Source organism: Ammospiza caudacuta, chromosome 9 (assembly GCF_027887145.1).
Source record: "Ammospiza caudacuta isolate bAmmCau1 chromosome 9, bAmmCau1.pri, whole genome shotgun sequence".
Classification (NCBI taxonomy): domain Eukaryota; kingdom Metazoa; phylum Chordata; class Aves; order Passeriformes; family Passerellidae; genus Ammospiza; species Ammospiza caudacuta.
The window spans coordinates 16,635,322-16,658,137 of record NC_080601.1 but is presented as its reverse complement, the minus strand read 5'-3'; the positions used below and the strand labels follow the sequence as shown (position 1 = coordinate 16,658,137).

Below are 22,816 nucleotides of genomic sequence, written 5' to 3'. Positions count from 1 at the left end.
TTGCTATGACATTACAGACATTTGGTAAGATCTTAATCTTGTCCCTAAATAAGCCACTACAAAAATTCTATTAGCCATAAACTTATTTGGGTGTGTTGAATAGAAATAAATTACAAGAACTAGTTCAGAACTTTCTTCAACAAAAATTCCTACCACATCATTTACATAATTAATAATTTACTTTTCAGCTCTAGTACGTTAAGATGTGGAAAAGCTGCAAAAATAACGTATTATTAGGAGCACAGCAGTATTGATTCTTCAACAAAGGCTGTGCCTCAAGTCAGCCTGAATATCCCATCCTGCAGATGTTGAAAGAAGTAGCAGGTTCTTGATAACCAGAAGCTAGCAATCTTTTAGAAAATGCTTATTATGGAAAGTCTGGGCTGTCTCCTATTTAATCATGTCAAACTTAAATCAAGAGGTCTTTCTTGAAAACAGAATGCCAAGAATTTTATAAATTTTATCTTAAGCTGTCAAAGTTCTGCAAATCACTAGCAGGTGATAGATTCTGCTTTGGAGATCACAGGCTAGGATTTAACTGGAAAGAACAAAAATCCAGCTTTCTCCTCTATTGCTATTAGACTGGTAAAGTCTGCTAGATACTGATGCTTTGTACCTCCTTCCACAGTAAAGCAAAACCAGTGACATTGATCTCTAGAAAAACCCCATCACCTTTATGAATATAAATAACCATTTATTAAGCAAACAATATGTAGTGAAGCAAAGAGAGACACCAGAATCACGCTCATGAGGCTGCCTGCTGTGGAACATTACTCTCAAACTATCTTGTATTCCTGCAATATATTATCTATATGTTCCATTTTCTTGAAGTTATCTTCATAATCAAGATGCTATCACAAGTATCGTGGGCACTGGAACTATTTTTAATTTTCATTTAAAGAGCAATTAAAGAAAGACAATGGATACACAAGATAATAAAGTAAGTGATTAGCAGCATGCAAATGACATAGGCTTAATGATAATACCCTATTCTATTCTCCAAAGGGCCTGTTGAGAGAAACCCTTCCTACATGTGGTTGAGCAGCTAATGTGCCTCAGCCTACAATTACAACATTGCTGACACCATTAACCACTGAAACAACATCACTTCATGAAATCCTTGTTGTCTCATTAAAATGCAAAGGGTCAGGTAATTTACCAGCATTGTGTGTCTACTTTTGTTGTGGGTAATTAGCAAGCGTTACCCAGCATGGACTCCTACTGGGAAATAGTTAAACTGTGAAATATTAAAAAGAATTTTTTATATTTGATGGGAACTTGAAAGATTTAGAATTACAACAACAACATACATTGTATTCAAAGCCATGAAACACAGACCTTTTACACATTTCATGTTGTAAAATTTTTGTGGTTGGTTATCTTTGAAAATTACCTTCAAATTTTAAAAATTTTTCTCAGTATAATTGGATCTAGATGCACAACTTCTTATGCAATTAAGAACTTTTAGAAAATACACAGAGGGAGATGCAAAACACCTTACAGTTTTTTAAAGACTTACATATGGTTTCTTAAAAATAGTTTTTTTAAAAGTTAAAACACAGAGGTGGGTGCAGTACATTCTAATACTCATGTGCCCTTTTGTCTTGCTAATTGCAGCCTCATATCACCATTTAAGGGAACCTTGATAACGCTCACTATCAGCTCACATCTTGTCAGGGAGCAGAATGGTCTCTTATTCTTTAAATGGAAGTTTTGGAACATAAAACACATTCCAATAAAAGTGAACAGAAAATTATGAATTCATTAAACTACTTTGGTATCTTGTGCTATATATAATATTTATATTCCAACTACTGTAAAATATGCTTTAATATCTTTAGGCAACTCTAAGGACTTAAATATTTATAAAATGGCTAAAGATAAAGTATAGCTCTCTTATTCCTACATACAGATGATGTAAGGCATGCAATCAAAGACAATAACACTTTCAACCCATTTGTCATCTTAAAGGAGCCTTTCAACTTCAGATCCCTTGTGTGCAATCTACATAAGAGTTGTTGCCTACATAGGCAACTCCAGAGGAGTTTGCTCCTTAAAAACTACCAAGAGTGCTATACTTCACATAAAACAGGGTTTTCTGAAAATGGAGACAAAACTATAAATTTGCAGGGAAAACAGCTCCGAGTGGGGCTTCAAAATACTGCTGTATTTATCTCTGGGACATCTGGGAACAGGAAGCATTTTGATTTAATATTTCATAACATAGAGGCAATTGCTTCCTTGCCTGGTGTATAATTAATGCTCATAAAAAGAGTGCATTTTTTTATTCCTCAGGATCAGAAATGCACAAAATAGTACACCTTCATAATAGGGGGTTTGCTTTCAAGATGTTGAATAGCAAATAATAATAAATTTGAGTTACCATAAATTTACAACAGTTTTGGGATGCTTAAATATAGTTTAAGTGTGAGATCACATATTTGATGTACTGTATTATCTACCTCCTTCATCCTGTTTTATTTTTCTCTGGCTGAAGCAGAAGGTATCTTAAAGCAGAAGAGGAAGAAGCAATTGTGAAAACTTAAAGGTATTTGGGCCAGGACCTTACCAGTATTTCTGTATTTCTCAAAACCAGAGAAAATTGTATAAAAGGAATATGTCTCTCCAGCCATTCATCCAACACATTTTTAGTTTGTTATTAGCAATATAAGCAATATAATATATATTCAATATAAGCAATATAAGCAACTATTATAAGCAATAAAATTGAAAACCTTCTTTTCTTAATAGTTTTTCTCTCTTTCCATGAGAACTTTGAGAGAGGTGGGTGTGTGTAATTCCAGCAGGCAACACTGGTGTCCAGCTGCAAGGAAAGGTACCAAAAATGTGAAGGATGCTGCATGGGATCCTTCCTGCCAAGGGTTTCATGTGAAGACTGGAAGCCTAGCAAGGTCCTCACAGAGCTGGTTTCTACAGCACAGGAAAAAAGTTAAGCGAAAAGCCTCTCTCCCACACAGACTCTTTAGTTTATTTAAGTCCCAATCTTGCAAAGACCTGCACATAATCTAACTTTACACAGGTGGACAGTTTCATTGAAGTCAGAGAGATTTATTAACCTGTATAACATTGAGCACATAAGTTTTGGAACAAGCAAGGCATCAGATTATAAACTTGCCAGGGCATAGGCCATATTTTATTCTTGTATATATCAGGACTATGACAACAAGCTCTTAATTCCATCTAGAGCTCCAGTGTGCTACCATAAAATAAATAACAGCTATCAACTGATCCATCTAGTTCAGCAGGATAAGAAATTATGTGCATGTTGCAAAAAGGTAATGCTGAGTTATTTATCACAGAGACCTGATCTTCAAAAATGGGACTATTTTTTTTGTGGGTAAATAGTGATATGGGACATGTCTGGCCCTTATCTCATTTTTCAGTTATTAACTTCATTAATTAGGATGGTCAGCCTTTGTTTCAAAAAGGGCTAATGAAACCAAACTACAACCACCTAAAATTCAGTTAGCTAAAAAATAATCACTCAACCAAGTAGAAAATTTTGTTAATTGGATTATTACTATTATTGCAACAACTGATGCTAACAAAAGGAACATTCAGAACGAGTGTAAAAACATCCTTAATCAGGTGCTAACTATCAATCCTGCAAAACAATAACCCTGATGTTAATGTAAAAAACCATTTTTGAAAATGTGACTGATAGGATTGATACTGTCTTGGAGAGTAGCTTTCAAAACATCTGTATGAATTAGGTAATTATGAGCTAGTTTAAGTATAACAAGCATTCTGCAGTCTAAAAGACATTGATATACAGAGACACACAGGAATCTAAGGGTTGAAAAGAATAAAGCTAATGTCATAGCTCACTTTTAAAAACTACCCCAAATCTTTCACTTTCTGCCAGCACTATTACCTTACTTATTTTTAATATTACATTTACATTTAACATTCTACATTTACTTACAAGCTTTCTAAAGAGGTAAAGTAGCTCCTTAAATTCTGCAATTATTTAGTGCAGCTAAATAAAGTTTGATTTTCTGCATTAAAAAAGCAAGATTCTTTATTCTTACGTTTTTACTAAATATAACAAATTAAACAGAGGAAACAGTGCTGGAGTTGCCACAGAATATTGAATTCCATAAAAGCCTAAAAATTAACTTAATCTATGATTATCCAAGCCTATATTCTGAAATATTAACTTTAAACCTTATGACTATAAAATAAAGGATATGAGATTCAACATTCACTAAACCCCCTCTCCTTCAGGAATAAAACTATTGCTTTGAATTTATAAAAAATTTTCTCTAGCAGCATTGAAATACAGTTATCTCCAAGAAAGAGCAAAAACCATTTCTAACAAAGGACTTCAGACAGTATTTATCCTTTCCCCTTACTTAAGAATTTTCTCATTTTCAATCCCAATAATATGGTTGTTCTGCCTTTTGCTAACATTTCAGAAATAAAGCAATCAAGGTTTATTGATTGGTAGAGGTGAAAAAGAATACATTATCTGCAATCACAATGGAAAGCAGATCTCAAATTCATTTTATTAATGAATTTCTTGCAGCAACTTGTGAGACTAAGTTCATAAAACTTTGTAATGACACAAGAATTAGTTATCAGATTGTGAAATAAGTCTAATGAAACTCTGGCTGTTCCTGTCCTTTCAATCAAAGTTTAAGACAGCTGCAACAAAAGATGACAATGCAGTTGTAAGTGATTTTTAAAGGAAGTGGATCAAATGAAACTTGTACAGGGCTATTTTACCTTGTGCAATTTGTTACACTTGGAAGTCAGTCTGTAAAATTCTGAGTATGTTTACTTGATTTTATAGGATTTTCCCCAGAATAATCCTGCCATGATGTATGAAATGTATTACACAGGAGTTCATCCAATCTTCATGTTTTTCTCTTTATTCTCTCTTGTTGGAGGATCTATTATGAGAACTGTAAATGAGGGCCCTAAAAAGATCTCTCATATGTTGAAATAGTGTTCCTAGGGAAAATTCTCATAAGTTGAAGTCATTCAGAAAACAGCTGCAATTGTTACTTTGCTGAAATACGTCTACCCTGCTGTACTGTGATCTGTCTTAGAATGTCTGTGGACAAAATGTTACTATACAGCCTCCCCTTTCTGTACTTTAGACCTGCTTGGAGCAATAAGATCACTTTTCTTTATTGTTTAGTAAGTGTTTTTTAATGAAATGTACTGCTCTGACTATATAGGACTCAAAATATGCTCTAAATCACTATCCAATAAAAGAAAATTATTGAGTTGGATATCTAAAGTTACTACCCAGAGGCTACTCCAGTACAGTATTTATAAATCTCTAAACAGTTAGGTATAATTGTCTTTCTGGGTGTTGGGAAGAAAGCCAAATAGCAGCTTTAGTTACGACTGAAGATAAATATTTTGTGTCGGGCCATGTTCTTCTGGTGGATAAAATAACAAGTAAAATCCCCACAAAGTAGGACTCTAAGAAAAAACCAAGAAGCATGAAAAACTATATAGGAATAGTCAATGGATGATACTTGAAGAAGAAAGGATGGAAATGCCAACAAAATGAAGGAAAGGAAAATTACTGGAGGTCTCCCAGCTTAACAGCCAAGGCAGAACCCATCACACATCCAGTCCTCCTGGGTGCTTTGGAAAAACGTTATGACTGAGGAGCACATGGTATGACTATGGATCTAATATTCTCTGGTCTGCTCTCCAAAATAATTCTTGATGAAATAATCTTCATTTCTGTTTGAGGGAACAGAATGAGAAACAGAAAGGACAATAAAAAACAATCTCCAGTACCTGTGGGTGACCTCGTTCTCCAACATAAATACACACCTCTTTACAGATATTTCTAGGAAGACAATCAGTCAAGATCTCTAAGAGGTGATCAAGACAAGCACAGGGCTTCCTTGTCAAAAATAAGGTTGAGTTTATAAATAATTTTGTGAAGAGGTGGGCCAAGTTCTCACTTTACAGCATTTTGTACTTCAAAATCTGAGATATCTTAATGAAACAATAGTGTGCTGCAGCTTCAGTGGGATACACTTTGGCCTTTCTGGCCTTGGAATCCAGGTTCTAGGTCTCCCAAAGGCAATGAACTGCCGGGATGATTTCCAAAGCTCATTTTCAGGACATTAGAGTCTGCAGCCCTAACCTCTAGCAAGCCTACAGAGCTGCTCTGTCACCTTTGAAACGGTCAATGCAGACAGCCCTGAGAACACTTTCAACGTGAGAACTTCCAACAGCACAGGTTTAATTTGAAAGAGCTTCTTTTCTTTTTGAGTAGAAGTACATACTTTATGTAAAGGAGACCAAAAAATCCTTTCAAAACTGTTAGTAAGCTTTACTTCCTAAGGAAGACAGGTTGTTTGCACAAGCAGTTCTGCGTAGCCATGCATCTGGTCGTATGTTGCCAGACAGCTGATGATGAACATGGATTTGACAACTTAGATAGTTTACTGCCATCCCCTCTGGATATGCTAGGTCATTTGTAGCTCTGATCCAGATTATTATTTTTTTCCTGTGTCTTGGAACTTTGAGTTGGATTTTTCTTCTGTGGAAGGTCGAGGCAGAGCACTGTGCTTAGATGAGATGCAATTCTGGCAGGATCAGTTACGACCCAAGATGGGCAAGCCAGAGGACAAAAATGTTGCTGCACTACTTACAGAAGGTCCAGATAATTGATAATTACTGTCAACCAGTAAGAAAACCTGGGGATATTATTACACCATAAGGAAATACTATCAAATCTTCACTTCTGTATGAGAATGGCTGTGTGTATTTTAAGTTCATCTTGCACTAGTAGTCAGAAAATCCTTTATTGATGCAAACCAGATTAATTCAGAGCTGATTTTTCAGCAGTTAATCCATTGGGAATTGCTAGCCCTATTGTTACAGAAATTTCCCTTTCAGCAAAGTATGCAGTCATGTGTCCACCCACCTGCTCCTTCTGCAAGATCCTTCCTCTCAGATTGCACCTGGGTTCTGTTTCAAAGCCACATCTCTGGCTGGAGAGGGCATGTTTGGATGGATACATTTTTATATGCCTAGGACTGAGAGTGACTTTGGTGTTAAAGCAGGTGATGAGGATGAAGCTCTAAGAAAAAGGGAATGAAATCCCAAAATGTGTGGATTCTCTTCCTGCTACCAACTTAAAGCAAAGGAGTTATAGACATAGGCCTGTACTTCAACACTTGCCAACAATTATGTCTTATCTGATGGTTAAATAAATTTGCATCCTGGTTTTATGGCACCCTTCTTGTACTGGTGTCACCTTTTGCCTAAAGCTGAAATGAAACAATCACAGATACACACTAGAAAGATCCTTGTATATTCAATAACTTATCAATTAAATGACTGCATGTTTTTTCAGAAATGTAAACATGAAATTATGTATCAGGTTTTCATATGAGATTCCATCACTTACTGACTACATAATTATACATATGAAATACTATTTATTCACCCAGAATAGCAAATACTGCTAAATCCCTCACCAAAAATCTTGCAGCTCACCCCATACATTTCTTAGACTGCTCACATATTTTATTTCTTCTCTTTTCAACACCCTGTCACAGGGCAACTGACCTTCTGCCACACCTCCATATTTTCTAATGCCAGTGTTTCTGATGATCAGTAACAGAAGTAACATGAAAGAATAACACATCATCCAAGCATGGTGATGATGAGAATGTCTTAATTCAAAATCATGCATTAAGATCTAGAAAAACTCAGGCAAGCAATACACAAATGTAAAATGACAACTTGCTCTATAAATAAAGGTACTTAATTGCCAGCAAGAATCTGTTAGTTTGTTCTAATATGCTGCTTCTTGACTAGCAAAAGTTGAATCACCTACTTTATGTAAATGTCATGATAGTTGTGTCCACCGTATGTTAAAGCTGCATTTCAGAGACAAAAATGTCACGTTGCATATAATTTCCAGTAAAGTCTGTACTATCCACTGATTCTAACTGCTTCTGACAGTCTAATCATTTTATTCAAGGTCTTTCATCAAAATTTACAGTACTGAAAGGAGCAAAACCAAGTCAGGAGTTGTAGATTTCATAAACAGAGAATTTACCGTGAAGATAATTGTTTTTTGAGGCAACTGGGCTTGCAAGAACCCCTCCTCATTCAGTGCTTCCAATTAAAATAGGCTTCTGGTTACCTGACTTATGTTATGCCCTGTTTCCCCAGAACAGCTATGGAAAGAGTCACCTTTAATTTTTTAACATGCAGTCTGGTATTTACCTGAAGAAATGTCAAAAATTTCTAAAACTGTGCTCACCTATTGTTCTTCTGCTTCTCTGCATCAGAAACATTTAAAAGGGCTAAAGGGATTTGGACTGTGGCCAGCAAACACTCCCTGACCTATTGCTGCAGCAGCAACCTGGGTATTAGAGAGTCACAGAACAATTCAGTCTGGAAAGGACATTGGAGGGTCTCTGGTCTTATTTCCTGCTCTAAGCAGGGTCAACCATGAGGTCAGATCAGCTTCTTTGAGCTTTGTGCAGCCAGGTCTTGAATACCTCCAAGGATAGAGAGTAAAAAATGACAGGTGTTCATGTGGTGCACAAGACTGGATATTGACAGGTTTCTCTATCCTCACTGAGGGATGGTGTGACCCTGTGTACTCCCAGAGGCAAAATAAAACAGTCAAGTGCTGGAAATGTCTCTAACTTCTAAGCAAAGATGGAAAATTCTCTCAGACTGTTTGTGCTCATGAAGAGATTCTTGATTATTTTAATTATGTGTGTGACAGGAGACTGAGAGAGATTTGACAAATAGCCATTAGCCTGGTAGTGGAAGTACAGATTTAGTTTTGAGACACAGAATTTCAGATCCCAGGGCTAAACCAGCAAAAGAAGGAACCTCTATGCATGTCTTCCACTTCTGCAATGAGTTTCCTAATCATGACTACAAGCTATCAGACTGTGAGCAAGTTGGCCTCAAAAATTTGTGAAGAAAGAACTCTAAAATATTTGGGGTTTTGTTATTTCCAGACCACAGATTTGAAACTTTCAACATTCATGGGATTGAAAACAATCAGTTTCTTCCTTTTCTTCGCTAAATCTACTTCTTATCCAGAAAACTGTCCAATTTGACTTTGAAAAGTTCAAACTTTTACCTTTCTGGAACAATTTAATTCCAGTATTGAATTCCACTATTTTATTGCTGATTCTAAGAAAGAATTTTCTATGTTCAAGTTTCTATATTCAAGAAGTTCCACTGCAACCTCTGATTTTTGGCATATAATTCCTATTTCCTGATTAGAGTGTAAAGAGGAAAATCTGAACTTAATCTTAGTTCTCACAGTCCTTGAGGGAAACCTATCTCTAGATCAGGTTCTTGGGGAAACTGCAGACCAAAGCACAATCCTTTCCACCTACATTTACAGCAGAACTAGATCCAGAGGGAATATTTACTGCTGCACTTAATAGGTTTATCAAAGGTAGGACTTCAGCTGCATAAACTGCAAGACCCTTCAGGGATGGGAAGATGATTGTTTTACACTGATGGTCTTTGCCAGGGTGCTTATGACTGCTTTGCAGCTGCTTTGCACAGGCACAGATGGTGTAAAATAGCCTTTGGCAACCTATGAATCAGTCCCCTTCTCTCTGGAAAGACTGAAAGATTTTGTTCAATGTTCTTAAATGGGATGAGTGCATGTCAAACCATGGGAAGAAATCAGCTTTGAGTTAATTCTCTGTGGCTTCTTGAGCAAGAAGCGCCAAAGCTGCAAAGAAAATTAAAAGTTCTTGTTGTTTTTATTTTACTTTTTGGGTTGTGTTACTAAAACTTGCATTTTCTCTGTAGTTTCAATGTGTTTTACATAAAAAGAAATTTTGTTAGACAGAATTCAGGTATTCCAAAGAATAACTGCAAGTTATCACCAGTTATATAACAGCAACTCACCCTGAAAAGGAAGCCACAGTGAGAAAACGACGTTTTTATACATTATCTAGGAAAATTTCAAAATGAGAAAAAATGCCAGTTTCATGTTCATTCATTCTTCTTTTGAAAGATGTGCTCTGTGATGTAGCAGAGAAACTACGTGACTGTCCCTTTAAAAGCCATCATACCAATCAGCAGGTTTAACTGTCAAGCAAGCTGATGTAGGGCTCTTTGAATTACTGAGTGAGGGATATTCTTCCTGCCAGGTCCTGTCCCCTGTAGGCACTGCAGAGAAGTATTATAGGGCAGTCCTTACCTTGGGAATTAGCCTGCAAGACCCCAATGCTGTCATCAAACTGCATAGATTTGATGTTGAGTGACGCCAAGATGCATTCCTTGTCCTGCAGCGAAGCATCATCAATATTATTCTGATTGGCTGACAGGATAACGCACATGTCGCAGAGGTTGATGTTGACAGCCCTTAAATCAGCCCGACTTAATGGCGTACCCTTCGGCACAGCGAGGAGAAAAGGGGGGTGCACGAGAGGGGGAAAAAAAGAAAAACAAATTAAAGATTGAGAAGGAGCTTTGGGAAATTATTTAACAAGTATCTTTTTTATGCTCTGACATTAAGCTGGTCTAACTATGTGCCAGGGAATAGGAGATGTGTGCTAATCTAAAGGGTAGTTGGTGCTGATGGCAGCATTTTAGGTTCAGTCTCAATACTCAGTCAAGCTATTACTAACAAACAAGAAACAGGAATAATGCCAGCATTCTACATCTCATCGGTGACTTGAAATTGTCTTGATTTAAGCTGCTATCATGTGGCAACCTCTGGCTCTCTGAATATAACAAGGGGGGTGTTTTAAATGTCTATTTATCTACGACCAAGCCACAATGGTCTTGGGCAAAAGAACAGCAATTTAAACAGGAAAGCATTACGTGTCCTGCACATTTGAAATGCAATCAGGACAAAGCCATTTTTTTCTACCTAAAGCAATACACAGAAAAGGTTAATCCTTTTCGAAGCACGCTTCTGGTGCTTCTAGAAGGAAAACACACTGAGCTTCAAAGCTGTGTGATTAAACCCTTTGAAACAGAAGCAGGACTTTATCCTAATGGGCACAGCTTGTGCAACGTTCCCTGTTCCACAATCCTCAATCAGAGAATGGAATCATTAAAATGAAATGCTGTGGTAGCCTGTGGATTGTTTTCATAGTTAACAAAGCTGAGATATGACACTTAACATGATATTTTTTGTTTAAAATACACTTGCCTTTCACATTCAACAGTCCACAACTGTAGTTACAGAATATTAAGTCTACATCACAGGGGCTGCAAGGTCCAGGAAATATATTCCCTTTTTTAAAGTGGAAACTGGATTCTACTCTGCTGCCTCACATGGATTTGTACCCAAAGACCCTGATGATGAGGAGACATAACTGTCCCAGTGTCGTGCAGTGATTTTCATAAAATCAAGTCAAGACCCTGGTCTTCCATCTCCTGATCATTCATGGTGAATACCTCCTGAACTCCACTGAGAGTACTCAATGCAAAAGTGAATTTAAAATGCACACATGAAGGAAGAGCTCAATTCTTATTCAGTGTTTGCCAGTTTAATTATTCCATGTAATTTTCAATAATTTGAGGCATGAAACCTTGTGAAAAGTATGTATCAAACAGATATGATTTCATTATAAACTGCTCCAAAGTTAGAATATGATTATTCCAGCCACCTTAATCCTGCCCTTTGTGCCTGTACTGTGCACCAAGTGAAGCAGGGTTCCTGTGGGGAAAAATAATATGCAATCATGTAATTAATTAGAGGCTCACTCCTAATGATTTTATGCAAAGGGACAGAATTAAGGCTGCCTGAGGATATTTAAAATTGGCATTTGCCTACTTTTTAAGAGTTTATTCAGCAGCTTAAAGGCATCTCTTAATACAGACTTTAAATTCCACTTTTTTTTTTTTAACTAGAACAAATGTTTTCATATTCAGCTGTAACCACATCTCCATCAGATATCAGCAGCAAGTTTTACCTTGTGAACCAAAGCACAGGGAAATATGAAAGTGGCCTCCTTTTAACAGGTTCCTACAAGTATAATCTCAGACCCTTAAGTACATTTTAAAATTAGTAAAATTACATCAGATATTTTAACTTTATATCACCGTTTTGAACCAGATAGGCTGCAAAAAAAAAAAATGGAAGTAACAGGAATGAAGTCTGTGTGGTCTTCAGCACTCTTGATTACTATGTCAGATACAATTCCTTTATAAATTCCTGTATTTTTAAAGTTGCATCAACTAACTATTTAAGCTGTTCAAGTCAAAATTAATCTAAAGCTATTCTGAATTTTGGTGTAAAGTGGGGAAAGTAAAGCTGGTGTCTATTTATTTTATGCCTCTTCAGAATTCAGAATCAAAACTTTGCAAAAACATATTGTAATAATGCATCAACATTATATACTGGAAACAGTGGCGGGATTCTATTCTGCTTGATAGTTCAACAGTATTATCAATTTAATTCTGATTCTCTAGTCTTTAGCCTTCACAGTGACTGGAATTAAAAGGAATTGGCAGAAAGAGGAGGATATTAACTGACCAAATCTGATATTGACACCATTTTTGTGACAGCAGAGAATCTTGTGACACCATCTGTTGGATCAGGTTACAGAAAAATGCCAAGGGCTAACACTAAAACTGCATTTACAGTAACAAAGACCTACAGTCTGAATTAATCAAAAAGCAAAGACAGTCCTTTCATTCTATAGCTATTTTCCCAATTATTCAGTTAAAGTTACATTCATCATTGATTTGTTTATTTTTAACTGCTGAAATGAAATTACTGAAACTAGTAAACTTACAATTTTTTGTTCTTAAAAAATATCTAAACTAACTTTGCTATGTAACATGCTGAGCATTTTCTTTCACTTATACCATGGGCTCCCACAGGTCATTTATAGCTGTGGTCACCTAAGATTACCAGCTTGGGGGGCTTTATTTGTTAGTCCTGGAGCTCTTGATTCTATATTGTGGTCATATGAGTGAATCATAATGATACATAGGAGAAAAAGGGCTTTTGCAGTTTTGGTGACTGTGCCTACCAAGATCAGTAGGAGCTTTTCATTGATTTAAAAAGGGTCAGGGTTTTGCTGTACTTTCATACAGGACTCTGAACTGAAATGCCAGGGCAGTGTTCCTTAAAAAGCAGGCCAGTCCACAGGAAGTCTTTATGAATACATATAAATATTATGTTGACAGAGTAACAATAATTTTTTCAAAGGTTTTGTGGGTATAAAACCATAAATAATATCATAAATAACTACTGTCATTCTGTCAGGGAAATCACAACATCAGAACCAGCTCCATGCAGGGCACTACGGTGAATGGTCAATACATAACACAGCTAATACATCTGATAGCAGCTGAAATTCATCCGATGAGGATGATGAGGCACCAAACACTGCAGCAAATAACATCTAATAAGGTCTCACAGGGCTCCGTTTTCATAGACACAGTAAAGGGAAAATCTAAGTCCTCAGGCCTATAAGTAGACAAAAGTAAAAAAGCCTAAGATCAAAGTCAATACGAATCTATCCAGCTGGTGTCCTAAATAACAAAGTATCAATAATATGGCTTTTGAACTTACAGGCAAGATTGAAACCTTGGGGAAGTTATGCAGTGTCTCCCATTCCCTTCTCAGGTATTCAAGTGAACCCACAAACACAATGTGCTTGAGTTCATGGTAGTGAAAGTTGCTGGCTCGTAATGGCATCACTAAATTTCTTAATCCAATCAAAGCGGATTTAACATCCCCAAATATGCAAACGACTACATGCCCACTTAAAACTGTCATCGCTGCTTCACTTCGAGTCTAAAAACAAACAAACAAAACAAAACAAAAAGACAAGGGAAAAATGAAACAAAGGGAATCTTAAATCATATATTGAGTTTAAAACAAGGAAAAATACAACTGTCAATATTGTTCATGCACAAAGAAATAGTTTGATACAGCTATTCATTTTACCCTTATTTATATTTCATTAAATGTGCTCAGCAGAAAAAAAAAAAAAACAACTGTTCTTGTTTGCAAGTCCTCTGGCATATGGGAAGATATAGTATTGGACCAAATTCTGGTCCTGTGCAAGTTTCTATACATGTGGATTGTGACTCTGGCTACACAGTACTGTAGGTTTAGCTAAGGATTACAGAAAAGAGATGCAAAGTCATGCCCTGGTTGACAAATCACTGGATGGGGTTTTTCAATGCCAATTTGGAAAGGAAGATGTTGAGTGTCCAGTGCTCCTAGTAGGGCTTTGTGATATTACTCAGATCTTGTGAGTTGAGGACCATAATCTCTTAGAGTCAAAGCTCTTATTTAAGGACAAGCTGCTGCTTCTCTGAGAAGCAATCCATGAATGCCCTACACTGCTCTGCTTTCCAGTGGATGCCCACTATATGCCACAGAGCTTCTCTCAGTGACAAAATACAAGGACAAGTTTGTGACTAGTACTAAACTTTCAGGCCAATTGGACTTACTGAGGAAAAGGTCTCATGGAGAATATTCAAACAATATTTCAGAATTATTGGAATATTGGAATAGTGTCCAGAATTCTGGAATAGTGTCCAGAATTATCTTCTTGTCTCAGTGAAAGAATAACTTTTTGCACTAATTTCAGCATTGTTTAGTTCAGTTGAGCAGGCAACTCAAACACCAAGATGATTACATGAAGCCACATGGAAAAAATTACCTTAATTTCTGAAGCCAGTCTTGGCATTGTAGTGCTCCATCATGTAGTTGGAGAACCACTGTTACCATATTGCCAAGAAATTGTACACTCTTTACCATTACACAGAAGTTTTGCCAATGAACAAAACTAAACCAGTGGCAATATGTAAAATTTTCCTCTCACTTACCCACAGTATAAGTCATTTTTCTAAATTACAGAAGCATGGTGGTGTGCAATTAAGATTGGAATATGCAGCAGTTATGCTCATTATGTCAGAAGAATGGGAACTCTGATTAGAAGTTTTCTCATCAGTTAAAAAATGCATGAGCTTTCAGTTTCTCCAGAGAAATTACACTGATTTTCATACAGCTTGACCAAGAGAGTTGTCTTGGCCCTTCAAACAGCAGAAGACCGGAGTGAATCCTCCAGTGAAGCATCTAAGTTGTCCCATGCCTCTGCCCATGCATCTGGAATACTCAGACTTTACAAGGCAGAGACCAAGTCTTGAAAGCAGGTATGTAAAAAATGTCACTCCATAAATCTGTATGCAGCCACGTATGGCAAAAATCCCTTCTAACTACCTGATACTGCTGGAATGTCACAGAGCCAAAACAGATCCTGGGCAGAAAAATTAATTCTTTTTTGACTGGGACATCATCAAGTATCAATTAGAAGACAACCTGGGAAATCTCATCATCTTCAAATTATGCACTAATTTGTACTTGTGCGGTCTCTAAGGACAGCATTAAATTTGCATAGATATGAATGTAGGCATAAATTGTGGACTGTGAGTTTGAAAAGGTGTAGGGAAGCATTTTGCTGGCAGTGTATTTGTGATGATGCATGAAGCAGAAAGAACCGGGGCAGACTTGCAGATTCAGGCTGGTAGTGGAAAAAACATGGCATAACCTAGAGATGGTGACTGAGTCACTCCCCAGCACCATTTGTGAGGGAACACTTTTCAAAGTAGGGCAACATGCAGTTTGCCAGCTAAAACGTGTACCACAAAGGAAGATTTTTATCTCTATTTTATCTCTAAAATGTTGTACAGCAGGGCTACCCCTTCTTGCTTGCTGATTACAAATAAATGATGCTATTTAAAGCTGTTCAGGAAAACTCCATCTCAAGCTCCCTCTCCAAAATTTAGAATTTACTTGCTTGGCTATTTAAACACTGATATTGCAATTCCAGGCAATGTCAGAGTTATTACAGAAACCCCTGAGGAGAACCGGAGACAAGCTTTTAACCCCTGATTGCTAGAATAACTGGGGCTGTCACCATCGTTGGTTACACCATGCCACAGTGCAGGAAAATCTAAGAGAGCAGGCTCGGGAAAAGCTTTATGAAATGCGACAAAGTGAAGATCCACCAGGGAGTTCATTTCAAATATAATCAGTTTTGCGTGTGAGATCTGGGGTTAGTTACTTGCTACTCTTAGGTATAAGTACATGAACACAAGTGGCATAAACTTTCAAAATAGACTGTGATAGGCCTCCTAATTATTTTTAATGACTTGAGTCAGTTTGATGGTTTTCCCAGTTAAAGGAATGAAACAAACATAGACAGGGCTCACTGCAATGTGCTAGAGTCAGAGTAGGAGCATTACTTGCTCTGGCCTATTTGGGCATCTTGAAACATTGGGAATTGAGAGAGGAGTTCTAAGAGAGCAAAATTAATAAAAATAAATTAACAGTAATTAATAAAACATCAATAAACAAGAGATAAGTCAAAACAACAATTGTCTGTGTTAGAATCATTACTCTCTTGTGTAAAGAGAAAAGTGGGGTATGTAAGAATTCAAGTATTTCTAATCTTAATTCTCTATAAAGATTTAAACCAAATATGTAAATTTCAGTTTATGAAAAAGAAATTCCCTACACTGGATGACTTTTTATTGTTGCACTGGGCACAAAGATTTATGCAATCAAAATTCTTTAACCAAAATCCTAGCTTTGGTTTCATCACTCGTGCTCCTGATTTCAACACACTGGATAAGAGATTAACTTATTTATCCATTAGACATCAGTTCTATGGTTTAAATAACCTCTTTTCAAACACAACTCCTCATCAATACCTACCAAAATGACCTTTTCGATGTCTTTGGCTGGACACCAATGAAACATCCCTGTAGAGTCGTATTTTTTCACGTTGGCATCCATATTGTCAATCTGCTCGTTGCCAGGAATTAACAAGGGGTCATGCCTGGGGAAAAACAAGTTGAGGACAGCATAAATGGAAAATACTATGAATTATGGATGGAAAGATATCCCAAGAGCTATGTACAAAGAGGGACAAAAGTAAAAAAATGAAATGTATTTACACTTTAACATGGTTTCAATAAGGACATTTTTAAACAAAAGCGGCATACCAAAACAAAAAATTAAATTTTAAATGTTGGGTGCAGTTTCAATGACTTTCTATCCTCTTTTATGCCAATAACAACTTATTTTTAAATACGGTTTTCTGACACCATCACATCCGTCCAAGATTTTTTTCTTTCCAGTCCCACCCCTCTGAAATAAATATCAAAGTTCCTATAGGCATCTGCAATGAAGTAGAAGGGATAGGAACAGAGCCCCATGCTGACTGACTGGCATAAGTATGGAAAGCCAATTACTTGCTTTTACCACATACAACTTCTGACTTGATGCTCTTCACAGTAAAAGCTTTAACAGGCTGCACTTTAAATATTTTAGCAATTTGCCCAATCATATTTTGCTTTCCCAAACTGAAGCCTTTTAAAGATTCAACAGTATGTCATTTTAGAGCAGACTGACTAACAAATGCCCACATCTGGAATACATGATTTTAATACCAAACAACAATGTCCATTTTCTCTGACAACTCTACCTGTGATAACCTTCTAAGTGTTTCTGCTGGAATATTTTAAAGCACAAGGCTTCTCAAAGGAGAAGCAAATAAAAGATATTTTTATGAACTTGGTCTCCAGCTATATAGCTACATCTAAGCACAGACACAGAGTCCTTTAATTTATATGCTAAAATCAAACATTAAATTAAGTACTAAGTGACTCCAACACTCACATGTTGGTGAAGACCCCTAAGTGACCGCATTATACAATAGCATTAGCAGAATCATATTCACAAGGTACAGGGTAAACTGACCCTAAAATCTTATATTTAGCATGATTCAATAGTGCTTTGTCTGGAAAGCTACAGTCTTTACCTCAGGTTTTTGTCATGAATGCTTGAAATATCTTGATATAGAACTGTAACATTTCAAAGAAGTATTTGCAATGCAAGAATATGCTAATTGCTCTGAGACAGGTATCCAAATTTTTAAGCAGTTTGCCCTTTGAAGGCTGTTAAAGAAATGCCCATACGCTCTGAGCTCTAAAACAGGAAAGTTTCCTGCTTTTAAAGCATTTGAACCAGCACTGCGGCGACATCCTCTCTTCTGCCTGGACTGCTAAAGCAGACTGTGAACATGGTGTGTGATATAGATTAATTTACCTTAAACATGGTATGCTAAGTTACCATGCAACCAACACTTGCTTCCTGTGAAAAGTACAATCTCAAATTCAGTCAGGGTGATCAATTACTATGATTTCATAGCCATTGATTACAGATCCATTGAAATCAGCGGAAAATTCTCATGTATTTCACTCAACTTTGGGTCAACTCCAAAGAAAGTGGTTCAAAAAAAGTTGAGAAATTATTAATACAATGCTCCATTTAAACCAGAATCTTCTGATGCTTTAAGACAATCAACGCCCCACATGGCAAAGACATAGACTCATCTGGAAAAAAGAAACACTATGTTTTCAAAGTTTTTTAATTCTCTCAGTAGAATACAGTTCAGTGCTTTCACTGTAACCCACTAGCAGCAGGGAAGCCCTACTGGACTACCTGGAGTCTCTGTTCCTGCTCCAAGATGAATAATAACAGGCCTTGAATAGTGTGTGCCCTCTTTTGTAGGAAGCAGAGATGAAAAAGCTGTATCAAAAGCATTTGTTGTGGGGGCTTGGTTGTTGTTCTGCTGGCTTTTTAAAAATTTCTATAAAAACATATAGACTCTGCATTCTCTTGCATCCATCAGCAAGATGCAGCCATGGTAGTTTTGTCTGAGAGCTGAGATGCCACTCACTGGGCATTCCCCATCTGCTCAGAGTTGCAGGTGGTACAATAAGATCTGCAGCCCTGCACACGCTTCAATTTGAGGGTTGCACTAATGTTCAGACTACATTTAGTGGTGCTCTGTCCCAGCTATTTTTTCTAATGGAATGTGTTATCTATTTGCTTCAAAATAAGAAAGTTTGCCAAAATATTAGGAATCTTCAGGAGCTTCCATTGAGGAATGATTTTCTTTCTGTTGTTTCAGGGTTAGGTTTTTTACCCCAGTACTTCCACAGAACATTTCTTCATGAGTTTTCTAGAGAAGCACTGAAAAGTTCACTTTTCAAAAGCAAAGTTCACCAGTCAAATCACATCTTTTCCTTTCAGAAATCAAGCCCATTTAAGAAGGAATTTTCCTTTCCCCCTTATCCTTCATCAGAGAAACTGTAATAAATCAATTTTTAAACAATGCCATATTCTAGTTTTGTAGTCAGTGTTTCCTTTCTGCTCTGAGATTTAAAATTAAATAGATTATCTGAAGCTTTAACACAAGTGACTATTTAGCAATACTCTAATCCCAGACATAAAAATGATTCACAGAAATGATACAAATTGAAAGGAATGTTATAACAAAGCAGGTGGTATCAGATATCTGACATCCAATTACGGTCAACTGCCTTGAGGTTTGAGGCAGTTTTTAGTGTGAGTGCTTAGAGCCCAGCAAGGTTCTTTAGGGCTTTGCATCCTAACAGGGAACATTCAAAGTACCTTCTTCCAAAGGTTTATTAGAATATTTTAGGCTTAAACATAAGTTGGTTTCAGAGAAAAACAGAGCATGTGAATCATCAGATGTAATCCCCTGTTGAATTTTTAGGCAACAAATTGTGATTCTTTTAAAAAAAGCCCTTTGGATTTTTAGTTTTTGGTTTTTTTATCAATACATGCATTTATTGGCAGCATCATAGACAGTTTAGACTCTGCTTTATTGCTTGGAGTATAGCAAGTGGGAACCTTAAAGGAAGCAAAAAGGATGGGACATGCAACATGAAAACATGCTAAGAGATAATATTTTCTACTTTTACTCCAGGATAATGGATTATTGCCTGAGAAGGACTCTGTGATATGACTAGCCACATTTTGTTTCACAATATGTGGGGTTATCCACGTAAGTGGACTTATTAAATTTAACTCTTTTGGGCTAAGATATTTTTTAAATTTCTCTTTAATCAATGTTGTTTCATTCTCAGTAAAGTGATCCCTGAAGCTGTCTGTGGACCTTGGAAACTCGTTGCTACTTAGGTCCAACCTTGTCCTCAGATGTTACTGAGTGTATCAGAAGATACGACTTATGTATTTAAAAACTGAATTGATCAGAACAGTTATAAAATAGTATTACTACTTTGGACATATACACCCTCATTAATCTGATAATCCAAACCTGTTTTGCAAATACTAAAAATTAATTAAGATAGACACACAGAGAGGCCAAAGCTGTCAAATCTGCCTAAGGCATTTGGACACCCTCTTCCCATTAAAATTTATATTACACAAAGCATTACAGTTGTGCCCTTACAGCCAAATCATGGACTGAATGTTTCTAGAGCCTCTCTGCCTCCTGATCCTTGAAGATGGCCTTGTCAAGCTGTGCTTGAGTCACATTGGCAGGTCACTGCAGAAATGCTTATATTCACACTGCACTCATGTTCTCCAGGGCTGCAAAGTCCTCTGATTCAAGAATTCAAATCATATGAAGAAAAGCACTTTCTGTCAATTAAACCCCTAGTACTTGTTTTAATTGAGATGTTGGTTTTTATGACTTGCAATGACCAAAGCATTTGGTCTTTCTGGCTGGGAAAAGACATGTATAGCCTATATGGAAGGAAAGGAACAGAAGTTAAATTTCCCTCATCCATAACCCCAGTTTAAAAATAGCTTCTCTGGTTGTTATAGCAGACATTACATATGCATGACTTAAAATGAAGAGCAAAATGCCATCTTTTCAAGGTTTTGAAGAGCCTATAATGCCACTCATGTGCAATTAAACTTGAAAATGACGCTAAATGCCAAGCTACAGCTGCAAACCCAAAAAGCCTGCCTGGAAGACAACAGCCTAAAGCAAAACCATAAATCCCACTTACAGCAAACCTACTGCAAGGAAGTCAACATTACATTTTAAAGAGTATTGCTTCCCTAGTACACAGTTATAACCACTGCAAAATCTGAGGTTTTGAGTCTGAAACTTTTGGGTAACTCACTGGGGATGGACAGAACTGAAAAGACTATTCAGGACTAAAGGGCTGGCTCAGTAAATGGCTATTGTTAAACATACCCTTGTATTATGTCACCCTTGTCTTATGCTATTATACACATGCAATTGAGAACTAGAGCAACATGCCCTCCCTGGTCTGCAGTGGAACTACCCTGAGTGCTGAGCACTGGGAACAAGAATGCTGTGTGACCAACAGGGAGAACCCTGGCGTTGCCTGAAAATAAACTCTAATCTCTTAGTCTTTATGCATTATTAAGACAATGCCTTGGCTAGTTTTTGTTCTGTCCTCCAATAAAATTCTCTTATATAAAGTCAATGCAAACCACACCTGATAAAAACACTACTCCTTTTTAACCTGTGTCTGTTTAAGTCTGCAACTCTGCCTTTCTCAGGTAGACATATCTGGATTTTGCGCACAAAAAGATATTCAGCAGTCTCCTGCACAAGATTCAGGGTCTTTAGAGACACCCTGCCTGTGGTTCAGGAATTTTGAGTTTTCCTACCTGACTTAGGGGTTTGTGGTTATGTCTTAGCAAGTATAGGCGCACAGATGCTTAATTTTAGGAGGAAGGAGTGGGTTTGCTGAAGGTAAGAGAGGAATTGAAGACACGCTAAAGAACGTCTCACGCCTTCAAAATTTCTCCTACAACTACCCTAACAAATTGTGGCAATTAACATGCTGTTAGTGTTAGATGTGTGCAGCCAGTGCAGGTGCTAATAATTGAAAAAGCATTTAGAGCTTTTACACCCTGGCTGAATATTTCATGATGTGCTGCATGTTTCACTATTTACTCAGTGGGCCTGTGTCACTTCAATCTTCCCTGACTGCTTTGACTGGTGCTATAAAGCTCAACCAAGACAGAGTGACGGCTTGTCACAGGAAAACTCCAGTGACTCCAGCAGCTCGCTGGGACTAGCTATGAAGGTTGTCACGACATTCTGATGGAATTCAGCAAATGTTTTGTGACTAATACACCCAACATTTGTCGGCTACCATTAGCCATTCCCTGTGACCCTGCAGTCTGTGTGGATGGCATTAAGTGGTAATGAGAATTTGTTGCCTCTGCGTGTTACACTAATGACACTCTCTCACTGATCTTTCCTTTCACAGGTTAATCAGAAACAAAATTTGTAAGGATTCAGTGCCCAGATGCACCAGGCTTTAGAGAAGAAAACCCAGTGTGACAAGAGAAAGAAAACCTGCATTTTACTGTTAAATGCTTTCATTGTCATATTCAGAAGCTATCATCACATTTTTACAATCTCATGCTGTCTTTTTTTCCCAAAATCTAGGAAGAAGACTATATCTAATACAGCTTGTACCTAGTGCCTTGTCCAGTTTATGGGCCAAACAACAGTGTTAATTGTCCTTTCTTCCCTCTTGCTCTGACCAGATGTTGCTGGTTTTACTATTCTCAGAAGCTTTACTGAAGATTTTCCATTAATTTATCAAGACTACTAAGAACAATGATATAAAGCTGCTTACTATAAGAACCTTGTTTTTTAAATTATCTCGATACCTAAGGACACAATCAAAACATGCTTCTGAAGTATGAAGCTTCTCACATAAAAAAAAGAACAAAATTGTTAACTTCCAGACTTTTCCATAAGCAATTTAATGAGGGGGAGACAAGGCACACAGTCAATGTGTCTTTTAAGATTTCCCATTTAGATCCACTGAAGCTGCAGAACTAGTAATCTTTGAGGGGTAGGAGAATGTACCTGAAAAAATAATTTCTCATTTGTAAAAACTAAACCCACAGTTAATTGGCATCATAAATTAAAGGAGTGTTTTTGTCACATAAATGAAGAGTGTGACATCATGTTGAAAGCACTGTTGCCAGTCAATGTTTACA

At 37.0% G+C, this 22,816-nt stretch overlaps 1 protein-coding gene across 7 annotated transcripts in view; it reads right to left on the bottom strand.

Annotated features, from left to right (window-relative positions):
• KCNMA1 (potassium calcium-activated channel subfamily M alpha 1) overlaps positions 1-22,816 on the bottom strand; it is a 409,069-nt gene that overhangs the window by 34,880 nt on the left and 351,373 nt on the right. For all 7 annotated transcript variants that reach the window (XM_058810475.1, XM_058810473.1, XM_058810476.1 and 4 more), the window contains 3 exons: positions 16,694-16,817; positions 13,535-13,759; positions 10,199-10,391 (listed from right to left, as the gene is read on the bottom strand). In XM_058810475.1, the coding sequence (XP_058666458.1) occupies positions 10,199-10,391; positions 13,535-13,759; positions 16,694-16,817 (542 nt within the window). The remainder of the gene's footprint in view (positions 1-10,198; positions 10,392-13,534; positions 13,760-16,693; positions 16,818-22,816) is intronic.